This window comes from Larus michahellis, chromosome 24, assembly GCF_964199755.1.
Source record: "Larus michahellis chromosome 24, bLarMic1.1, whole genome shotgun sequence".
Taxonomy (NCBI): Eukaryota; Metazoa; Chordata; class Aves; order Charadriiformes; family Laridae; genus Larus; species Larus michahellis.
The window spans coordinates 452,595-463,838 of NC_133919.1; the positions used below are offsets into that span (position 1 = coordinate 452,595).

Here is an 11,244-nt window from a genome sequence, read left to right on the forward strand (position 1 = left end):
CCGGCCCTGTGACAAGTACGTGGCCCGTCAGCCTCAGGGGCAGCTCAGGACCTCCGGGGCCTGCCCAGGCAGAAGGGGTGGTGGCCGAGGTGGCCCTGCTGACAGTGTGCTCTGGCTCTGCAGCACTGCCAGGGCCACGTGGAACACGCTGTCCTGTGAGCCCAGCCTCCTGGCCGACCTGCTGAGGATGCTGCTGAGGCTGCTGCTGGACGGTCTCCAGCCCCTCTGGCCCTCTCCATCCACCCCCAAACCCGTCCTTCCTGGGGCGCCTGTCCCAGGGCCCTCGGGCCGCAGCCGGGCAGGGAGCGCGTGCCGCTCAGCCCCGCAGCGCGCACTGCCCTGCTGCCCTCGGCAGCCCCACTCCCTGGCCGCCGCCCCCGGCCGGCTCAGCAGCGGGGAAGCTGATAAAACTGAGAAGATGATTGAGAAAAAGGAGACACTGTTTGAGAAACTGTCTAGGATGGAAGAAACATCCCGCTTTTCCCCTGCATGGACCCATGTCGCAGCCATTAGGAGAAGATGCCCTCCTACGAGACCGACTTGGAAGGAAAAGAAGACACTACGAGACACCTTGTGGTTTTACCTCGGTGCCTATGGAGAGGACCTGAGTAAGTGGGATGAAGGACCTACCTTGGCCCTACAGGCACTAGTTGCAAGGTAAAACAGAGAGAAGAAAGAATTCTTCCAGGAGGGTGGCTGCTCCAGTGCCCAGGGCGCAGTTCTCTGGTCCGGGTCGGAACTCATCTGCTAACTGTAGATGTTGTCCTCAACATTAGAGGTGCCCTGCCTCCAGCCAGGAGGGGGAGAGGGATAACCGAGTTTATTGGGCTGTGTGGATTCGATGTCCTCGTGTATTAGAGCCACAAAAGCATAAAGACATGGTGGACAGCGGTGCACAGTGTACCCTATTGCCATTGACTCATAAAGGGACAAAATCTGTTGCTGATTCTGGTGTGACAGGTCTCAAGAACTGACTGTACTTCGGCCAAAGTGAGCCGAACTGGGAATAAATGGCGGAAGCGCTCCATTGTGAGTGGCCCAGACGCTCCGTGCATCCTTGGCGTAGACTTGCTCAAGAGAGGGTATTTCAAAGACCCGAAAGCGTATCGGTGGGCTGTTGGTATAGCAGCTGGAGGGACTGAGGACATTACACAGCTGTCTGCCTTACCCGGTCTTTCAGCTGACCCTTCTGTGGTGGGACTGCTGAAGGTTACAGAACAGCAGGTGCCAATGGCTGCTGCCAGGGTGATACCGTCGCTGGTGATACAGTAGCCTTGAACAGCACAAAAGGCTGGGGTGGAAAGCCCCTCAGGCCTTACTGATACCCAGTTGAAAAGAACATCTGGTTCCTCCTTACTGGAATAATGTAGCTAAGTTTGAAACGCTTTGTAAGCGGATGGGTTAGACATCTGCTGGGCTTAGTTGGATACAAGGAAGTCTTGGGATGTTGTATCCTTGAGGAGAGTAGATGGGGAGAGATGCCAGAACAAGCTAGTTTGGTGAGAGCAGGAGTGCACCCACCATGGCTCCAGCACAGGCGCTGCCTCCAGCGGAGCTTCTGATGCTGCTGACCCCCGAATTTGGGCTCGTCCCGGCAGAAGTGGCACCGGCCGGGCGCAGGCAGCCTCGCAGGCCCCACACTGCCGGCTGCCCCAGCCCCGCGCCCTCCACTGGGGGCAGAAAGCGGGGTCTCCCAAACACACACCGCCGATCCCACCAACTCCTCCCCGCCGCGCCCCGCTCCCTGCGCGGTGGCGCTTTAGCACAGGAGTGGCCACTGGGAGCGTTCCGGGAGTGGTGGCAGCATTAGGGGCATTTCAGGAGCCCGGCACCAAGGGCCAATTTGTGGCGCGCGCAGCCATTGGCTTCACTTGTGGGAGAGAAGTGGGGAAATATTTATTAACATAAACCAGCGATTTAACAAAGTCAGCGGTGAATGTGGCAGCGCTTTACGAGACAGGCCGCGGAGGTGATCCGAGGGCGGGAGCCCCTCTGCTGTGGGGACAGGCTGAGAGAGCTGGGGGGGTTCAGCCTGGAGAAGAGAAGGCCCCGGGGAGACCTTAGAGCCCCTTCCAGTCCCTGAAGGGGCTCCAGGAGAGCTGGAGGAGCTGTTTGCGAGGGCACAGAGCCACAGCACGAGGGGCAATGGCTTTAAACTAGAGCAGGGCAGGTTTAGATCAGACATTAGGAAGAAGCTCTTTACACTGAGGGTGGTGAGACACCGGCCCAGGTTGCCCAGAGAGAGGGTGGAGGCCCCATCCCTGGAGACATCCAAGGCCAGGCTGGATGAGGCTCTGAGCAACCTGATCTAGTTGAAGACGTCCCTGCTCACTGCCGGGGGTTGGACGAGATGGCCTTTAAGGGTCCCTTCCAACCCAACACATTCCATGACTCTGTGACGCGCTGGAAGGGCACACTTGGTTATTTACTGCACAGGGGCCGGGGTCAGACCAGCCGTCAGGGAGACCTTCCCGTTGGGTCCCGGGGCTCAGAAAGGACCCCCCGGGCTTTCTGAACCCCTCCTCAGGGAGGAGTCGAGTACCATTGACCAGACGCTCAGTCCCTGGGTGTAACAGTTCCCCTCTTTGAGACTTCCAAAGGTCACTCTTTGGGGGTCTCACCTAAATCAGATGGTTATAATATTTTCAACTTTCAGGATTACAGAGACGAGCTGAAGCAAAGAAATAAACTCAACAGCAGATGGTCCTGTAGAGCAGGTATTCTTTATTAGCAGCGCTGCGGTCGCACTGGGGATTTTCCACCATAAGTGCTCCCACAATGATCTTATTTTGAGCCATTTATATTTACAAAATTGTTACGTATTCATTCGTTTTCCCTAAATCATTAACATAAGCACGCCCCCTCCCAGAACCAATTGCACAATCATGAGGCAAGTCATTTCGCGAATCACAGTCGTTCTGGTGGTCGTTTACTTCATCTGGTGGTCGTATCTTCCTCTCCGTCAGTTGCCCTCCAGATGAACTTTCCTCTTCAGCAATCCTCGATGCATGCCTGCTATTGATTTGTTTACGTAGGTGACTTATTACTACCTGTTTTGCAACGCTTCCCTAAACCATCACCTAAAGCCATCACCTTGACAGGCTGCAGGATCGAGCCTTGGTTACTGACTCTAGGGCACGCGTTTTTCCAATGTCCTCGCTCTTTGCAGATCGCGCACTGAGCTTCTGCTAAACGAGTTCCTTCCCAACTCTTCTGTAGCCTCCTCTACTTCCCCGGGCCCCGTTCATTCTTCCCGGAGCAACTCCCGTCAATGCGGCAATTAATCTCCCTTCTCTTTGATTCTCCCTCTCCTTTTCTCTGTTATTCTAGATGGTCCAAGCTACTTACACCAATGTTCCCAAGTCCCTCGAATCTTCTCCTTCTAACTTTTGGAGTTTCTTTTGTACATCCGGGGCAGATTGTCCCATAAAAATAGAGGCCAATTGCCCAGCCTCCTCCGACTTCTCGGGGTCCACGTTCGTGTATTTCCTAGCAGTATTCTTTACTCGTTCCATAAATGCAGGTGGCGATTCATTTGGTTCTTGTTTAACCTCATACGATTTTGACCAATTAATGGCTTTTGGCGTAGCATGTCTCATTCCGAATAACCGTCTCTGATATCTGGTTATCGCCCACAATCCTTCTGCCACTCTGGGTGGTTTCTTAAAGTGAAAAACAAATCTACATACATCCCATTTGTTTTCCCTGCTACAAAATAACATAAGCTGTAAAATTGTATTCTATTTTAAAGTCCCATTTCTTGTCCATTTTTCTTGATCTTCTGAAGTACATAACGGCCACCAATTGTTACAATATTCAATCAGCTGCTTTCTCGTGAGCGGGTCCCCTCCTATTTGTTTCCAACGCTTCAGTATACAACCTAAAGGAGTATACAACCTAAAGGAGACTTTTTCAAAATTCCCCCTTCCGCCAAGGGCTTGCTACCCATTATAGGATAGTACTAGTAGAACGAACAACACAAAACACAAAGAAAATGACAACTGAACATAGCACTTATTACACAAGACAAAATAACAAAACCTTAGGGCCTGAACCTTTTATACCAGACCTTTGCTCTTGGTGCGGCCCTTCCCCGCCTGGTGTTGAGGACAATACCTTTACGCTTATCAGCCGCGTTTCTCACAGGCTTTCATCCAGTGAGACCAACTCCTTCCCTTAGGTACCTTTACAGCCCAACCCTGCGAGGCTTATGCCTCGCCTTATGGACAGGCAACCCTTAATATCCCTTAAAGAAAAGAATGCCTTCACCTTTCCAGGGGCCTTGCTCGGAGCTCTTTGGTCCGGGGATCGGAGGTTCTCCCTGAGAATCCCTCGGTGCCGGATGGAGGCCCTGCAATTCCAAGGATCTGTCGAGATTCAGAGGCAGAGTCCCATCTGGGTCGCCAGAAACCGTCACCGAAATCGGGAATGAACTTCTTAACACCGATGTAGTCTTAAGAAGCAGGCATTCTTTTATTCAGCACCGGGGACGTGGGGGATCTCTCCACCTGACATGTCCACTGAATGTGAGATTCACAGAGACTTACATCCATACAGAATATGCGTGGTCGTTACATGTCTCAGCACTCATTGCCACGTTCATTACATTTCCAGAACTCATCTCCATATTCACATCCCCTTGGCACATGCACATTAACTCTGTTAGGGGCTTCACGGTAGGTCTTGGGTGGTTCCTAGTGGTGTACGGTGGCTGGTTTGAGCTGATAATAGAGGAATCTCTTTGTGTGGACTGGGGAAGATAAATGCAGCAGCTTTTGCAACTCCCCCATTTATTTTGCGAGCTTGTTATCGGTCCCTCCAGTCTCTTCGGGGATGTGGTATTCTTCGCTGTTTGTTCTTCACAAGGAGCTACGTTTACCTATTTACCAGACTCAGTCCCTGGTTGTAACCCCGCTGTGTGAGCCGATGCGGGCAGGACGCAGGAACAACCACAAAACCACGGATGAAAGGCAAAGAACAAGTTTCTTCTCGATACCTCACAGACCAGGGAATCTCCGAAGCAACACCCGGGCAGAGGCACGGAAGCAGGGACTGCGGGCACCGTGGAGTGAGAGAGAGTCCTTGTTAGCAAGAGCCCTTGGCAGCGAGAGAGTCCTTGTGAGCAAGAGCACGCACGGACTCCCTGTTCTGCCTGGCATTTAAAGGGTTCAAACAGGCATCGTTTTCCCACTGTGCTTTGATCTTCTTCAGCACCAGGCCAGGATTCTCAAGTGGCTGGATAAGGTGTCCCTGAGTCCATCACAGGTTTATGTTATCGAAGTGCAAGTGTTTTTCTTGCAAGCGTCCGAGACTGAATAACAATTAGTGTGATATATGTGTTTTCCAGCACCCAGCTGTGAGTCACTTGAGCGTATTAACAATCCTCCTCGCCGATCTTCTGTTGCTTTCCCACGACTGCCCTCCCTGCAATGGACCTTATTGTGCACCCAACTTAGGAGACAAATCTTCTACACCAATCTGAGTCGCAGCAACATTATTCTTTTTCTTCTTTTTTATGTTTGTCCTTTTTCTGTCTCTGGTTTCAGTTGAGGCTGTTTGGTTTTGCCATCTTCCCATGAACCTGCACTCGGTAAATGCATGTGTACTTTGGTTTTCCCCAGTTGCTCTTCACAAGGAGTTTGAGATAGGAGAAGGCTCTGGGATGCGGGGCGTTCTGCGAGGAAAAGAGCGAAGAGGAATCGGAGGTGTTAAGAGCCACAATGCAGTCAAGGTATCTCCCCCCACCAGCCCTGCTCCTGCTCAGGAACAAGCTCCTGACAGTGGGTGGGAGCGGCTGTGGAAACCTGAGGCTGGCTCTGGTAGCGGGGTGCTGGGGAGGCTGGGGACACGGGGAGGGGGAAGGCACCTGGCACCCTCTGCATGGGCCCGGCTGGGGCTCAGCCTCCCTCCCCTCTGCCCCTTCCCTCTGCGCCTCGCTCTGTGCCGGCAGAGAGGCCGGGGAGGTGCTCCTTTGCGTGGGGCAGCTGGTGTGACACCCCCCCGAGCTCCCGCTGTCTGCTCTGCCCGCTTTCCTGCGGGCAGGCGTGAGAGCAGCGGGAGAGAAGGGGCATGCTATGCTGGGAGGAGAGGACACCGTCCAGCCTGCCAGCAGGCCACGGGATGGAGCCAGGGTGCTGCCCGACGGCTTTCTCCAGCGGGCGTCCCTGTTTCTCCATGGCACAAAGACGTTGCTCGGGTGCAGTGGCTGCGTGTGCAGCGGGCTCTGCTGAAGGCAGCCAGGGATCTCTTGGGACTCATGCTCCCACGGGCCTGACCTTGCCCTCACTGTCCTTTTGCTAGCACCACCGCGTGCCACTCAGCCCTCCCAACCCCACCAGCTCTCTCCTGGCGGTGACCCAGGCCCCCTCTGCCCAGGGAGAAAGCATTCACGCTCCTCCTGCCATGGCCCTGCAGGCAAACCTGCTTTGCTCCCTGGCATCTTCCCCCAACACCGTGCGTGCATCGCACCTTCAGAGGGAAGGTCTGAATGGCCTCTTTTGCCACATCGTACATGAAGGTCACCAGGAGAGTTTCCTCTTCTCCGTCCACATCCACTCCCTGTGGGGCAAAGCACAAGGAGAGCAGCTCAGACTCGTCCCGACAAAGAGGGAACGTAGGTGCTGGGTCAGCCCTGTTACCTACCCACCCTCCCCTGGGGCTCTAGCCCTAGTCTAGCACTGGTTACGGTGGAGCTCAGGCTCCGCTTGAGTTTTAGTCAAGAACCCTGAGCTGCTTGGCCAGAACAAGTCTTAAGAGGGAGGAGACCTCTAGAGCCCTTAGGAGGAGACTCCTAGAGCCTCACCAGGGCCCTGCAGTGCGCAGGAGACCGGGACTCCAACCTCAGAGGAGGCACAAAAGCAAGGAAGACCCTGTCATGGCTTTCCCCCAGGACCAGATCCGCACCAGAAGCACCCAGCAGAGACTTACAAAGACAGCGATGTCCCTGGGGGCGCTGGTGACGGTCCCAGATGGAGAGACTTCTTTGGAGATGTGCTGCACAGTGATGGCAGTCAGGTGGACTCGCGCTGGCAACCTGATGACCACCTGGCCCTGATGCCCTGGGAAAGCCCAGCAGTTTCCTGGGGAAACATCCGGCTGCAACCAGAAAGCCAGAGCAATGAAGCGTGAGAGAGTGTTGGGGCCAAGACAACTGCCCACGTAGCTTGAAGCGTAGGCACCGGTGTGTCTGTGGGGTCTATTTCAGCTTGAAAATGAGGTGTGTGTGAGGAAGTGGACAGAAGCAGGAGGCCTCCTTCCCTGACCGACCTTTGCCAGGGCTGTCAGTATTATGGAGCAGAGGAGAACAGCGGTTACGAAACCATTCTAGTCAGGGCCTTGCAGAAACACATCCCTGCCCAGGGGCTCTGCAGGGCACCCCCCACCTCTCGCCTCCCACCCCCAAGACGGCGCAACACTGGACCGAAGGGAGAGCCCTGAGGTCAGTCTCCAACTTCACAGGAAGAAAGGAAAGAATTCCCTCTCGATTTCTGCTACAATACCTGCAAAATGCGATCGGGACCGCGGGGAGTGCAAAAGAACTCAATAAACCTCCAGAACCAGTCGTTTTTGCAGGTGTAGGTCTCCGAAGTTCTCTGCAGGTCAATGCTGGCACCTGCAGGGAAGGGAAAGCAGACGACTGCAAGAGGCCACAGACGAGGAGGGCTTGGTGCTCAGACACTATTTCTGACACCGCCGGCCAGCTGCGCCTCTGTCAGTCCTGTCCTCGTCCCAGGCTGGTGGGCTGCCCAGCTGCCCAGCCGCGCAGGGGAATGACGGCGGCCACGTGCCTGGTGACTGCTGCACTCCCAGCGCCAGCAGGAGAAGGTCTGAGGGTTCTGGGAGACAGACGGTGCCCATGTGAATGGCAGCAGACCCAAGCTGAGGGCTTGCTGCGTGGGCAGCCAAGGACGGCCCGGCCATCTCCTTTTCCAATGCTGAGGAGAGGAAGAGAGCCCCTCCGTCCGCACAGGAACACGTGCGGGGGCAGCGCCAGAGGCAGCGTGAGGATGCCGAGGGCAGGGTTGGGAGGGAGTCTGAGAGAGCTGCTCTGCCACAGCCTTGCCCTGGGACCCCCCAAGCATTTCAGCTCCCCCACTTTGGAGAGCAGCGCCTGGAGCGCAGGCGCCTTTGGGGAGGGCTGCAGACAAGCGCAGGGCAAGGAGACGGGGCTGCTTGTGTCCATACCAGAGCTTTGCAGGGCCCAGTCAGACATCTCCACGTAGGCTTCCAAAGCCCTCTCAGATGCTGCCTGCTTCATTTCCTCGACTTCCTGGGAACGCCATAAACAAACAGAGAAAAGGAGCACATCAACGTTCAGCGTGGCTACTAGCGCCCGGAGCGGCAAAGGGCCACTGTCAGAAAGGCAAGGCAAACCCTCTCCACGGAGCTGCAGGACTGAGGAACAGTGTCTGTGTCCACAGCCATGGCCACGGCCCCGAGGTGGGTTGATGAGGGTCCCCACACCCTTGTCCCCATCCTCCACACTCTCCAGGGCAGGTGGAAGGTGGACTCAAGCCCTGCCAGCGATGGCTGGCCCCCCGTGAGCGTGCCTGGGTCCCACCCCTGCCTGAGGAGCCCAGCCAGAGCAGCCAGAGGTGCTGGCGTGCCAAGGGAGTCCTGCGCTGCCTGAAGCGGCCGGTGAAAGTGGGGCCGGAGAAGGGCCTGTGCAGCCCAGGAGGCCCCTGGGGCAAAGGCTGGCTGACTGCAGTCAGCAGTCCCACACACCCACAGCCCCAAGGGCTTCTGCCCAGCCAAGCCTCCTTCCCCAACACGCCGCAGCACCTGCTTCATGCTGCTGATCTCTGCCCTCAGCCGAGCCACCTCCTCCAGCATTAGCTGCATCTTTTGAGTTTGCTGCGCCATTAAAACCGGGCAGTTCCTGCAGGAACCAGGAAAGCAGATGTTGTCAGAGAGCTGCCCACCCCACTGGGAGCCTCTGAGCTCAGCAAGGAGGAGAGACACACGTGCGTTCCCTGCTTTGCCAGCGCTTCCCTTCCGCACCAGCTGGCGCAAGAGGCAAAGGCAGGAAGGGCCGTGCGGGAGCCCCGGCTCTCAGGCAAATGGGTGCAGGGACACGAGGTCGTCTGACCCTTCTGCACAGACCCAATTCCAGCTCAGGAAACATCGCTTACCACAGGGGCTTCAGGCCTGGCAGCGAGGTCCCGCAGTGAACAGCAGCTGCAATTCACATCAGCAAGAGACAGTTATTTTACCGGGGGTGCTGGCGATGCCTGCAGTGGCGTTGTCTGTCCCTGTTGCCTTGGGGCTGGGGCAGCAGGTGAGCTGAGGAGGCGGGGGGACGTGGGGTGCAGGGAGAGGACACACCTCTGACCGGGGGCCATCAGCCCGGGCTTGAGCGGACTGCGCAGCCGTGATCTTCAGGTGTGCTCGGTGCCCCAGAGCTATTCCCCATTTCCCCTCACTGCCCCAGTGAGCACCGAGACCAGGCTGCTGGGCGAGGAGAGGTACCTCTCCATCGGTCCCCCTGCATGGCCCCTGCCCTCTGGGAATCCCCAGGTCAGGCTTGCAAAGAGCTACCCCCGTCTCTCGCAGAGGTGCCGACTAAGTGAGCCCTGTGGTCCGGTAGGCAGGGCAGCAGTGTGACTGGGAGGCTACCAGTCTTACTGGGAGCCCAGAAGGCAGTCCCACTCAAGGACTTGCTTGGGAAGCACTTGGGCCACGGGAGTTTCCGCACATACTGGCCCAAAAGGAAAGGTGGCGTCCAGCCCAGCCAGGCTGTCGCTCTCAGATGGTTGCTCATGAAAACTCACCAAGAGCCAGGGGGAGCAACAAGAAGACTTGCAAGAACGCCTTCTTCTGCAGGGCCATCTTTTGCCTGAAAAAGAGGGAGTCCTGGTGCTGTCATGATCCAAGCCTTGGACAAACCCCTTCACAGGCGGATTTCCCTTTTCAGGCCAAACAGACACCGTTTTGGAAGCCTGCTGCTGACAGAGAACTGACAGAGCAGCGTCCAGCAGGAACACGATTTCTGTCCACATCGTTCAACGCTGCCGGCAGCTCTTCCCCAAAGGAAGGTCTCCAGGAAGATCATCCCAGGAAGCAAAGACGTCGAGCACACGAAGAGTGCTTTCCAGCAGTCTTTCTGGTGCGGACCTTGCTCTCCCTCTGGCTGAGGAGGCAGGCCTGTTCTCCCTTGCCATCACACACATCCCTCTTAGGGCAAGTGTTTTCCCGCAGAGCTGGGAAGCGCAGGAGCCTTGTCCGCCTTTCCTCCCAGAGGCCTCCACAGACCGGCGTGGTCTCTCGCCTGAGCTGGGGAAAACCCTTGCCCTGTGGAGGCTTGGCTCTGCACCCGAGCGTCTGGCTACGGGGCAGTTTGTCCTGCCGCAGCCAAAGCTTGGGGCTGCAGCAAATGGCTGCCGAGGGGCTTTGCTCTTGGCTCCCCTGAGAATGGCCACAGCACGAGCAGCGCCCAAGCTGAGGCGCCCCACTGGGAGCCCCGGGCTGCTGGCTGGGGAGCACCCTCTGCTCTGCCCTTTGCTGGCACCGGCCCTCAGACACCCCCGTTCTACCCCCCATCCGCAGCAGAAACATGTCGTACGTACGCGGCCAAGAGGCACATGCTCAGCAGATGTCTCCACAGAGAGACCAGGGCAACAGCCAGAAGGCAAGGAAGGCTGAAGACCGTCCCTGGGCAAAGAAACCAGAGAAAAGTTAAGCCTGCCCCTTGAGATCTCTTCTCTAGGATGCCCAGCCAGGCATATTTCAGCTCCCTGTGGGGAGGTGGGCACCGAGTCCCAGGCACGCCCTCCCCGGGGCAAAGAGCAGGGCAGCCTACACTGGACAAGGGGATGGAATGCACCCTCACTAAGTTTGCAGGTGACACCAAGTTGGGTGGGAGTGTCGACCTGCTTGAGGGTAGAAAGGCGTTGCAGAGGGATCTGGACAGGCTGGATCGATGGGCTGAAGGCCAATGGCATGAGGTTCAACAAGGCCAAGTGCCAGGTCCTGCACTTGGGTCACAACAACCCCATGCAGCACTACAGGCCTGGGGAGGAGTGGCTCGAAAGCTGCCCGGCAAAAAAGGACCTGGGGGTGTTGGTCGACAGACGGCTGACTATGAGCCAGCAGTGTGCCCAGGTGGCCAAGAAGGACAACAGCATCCTGGCCTGTATCAGGAGCAGTGTGGTGAGTACGACTAGGGCAGTGAACATTCCCCTGTACTCAGCACTGGTGAGGCCCCACCTCAAGTGCTGTGGCCAGTTTTGGGCCCCTCCCCACAAA

General features: G+C 56.7%; 1 protein-coding gene across 3 annotated transcripts; it reads right to left on the bottom strand.

The window, feature by feature from the left end:
* Positions 1-3,472: 3,472 nt before the first annotated feature.
* Positions 3,473-11,038, bottom strand: LOC141734714 (sperm-associated antigen 4 protein-like). 3 transcript variants are annotated; one of them, XM_074566798.1, is made up of 9 exons: positions 10,566-10,714; positions 9,771-9,835; positions 9,132-9,177; positions 8,782-8,878; positions 8,185-8,269; positions 7,500-7,612; positions 6,928-7,095; positions 6,469-6,558; positions 3,473-5,674 (listed from the first exon to the last, which is right to left on the bottom strand). In XM_074566798.1, exons 1-9 carry the CDS (start codon positions 10,580-10,582, stop codon positions 5,543-5,545), a joined length of 813 nt encoding a protein of 270 aa, XP_074422899.1. In that variant the 5' UTR covers positions 10,583-10,714; the 3' UTR covers positions 3,473-5,542. The 3 variants fall into 3 exon arrangements, with proteins under 3 accessions (XP_074422899.1, XP_074422896.1, XP_074422898.1); XM_074566795.1 differs by lacking the exon at positions 9,132-9,177 and having other exon boundaries at positions 10,566-11,038; XM_074566797.1 differs by lacking the exons at positions 8,782-8,878; positions 9,132-9,177 and having other exon boundaries at positions 9,771-10,701.
* Between the last annotated feature and the right edge of the window lie 206 nt (positions 11,039-11,244).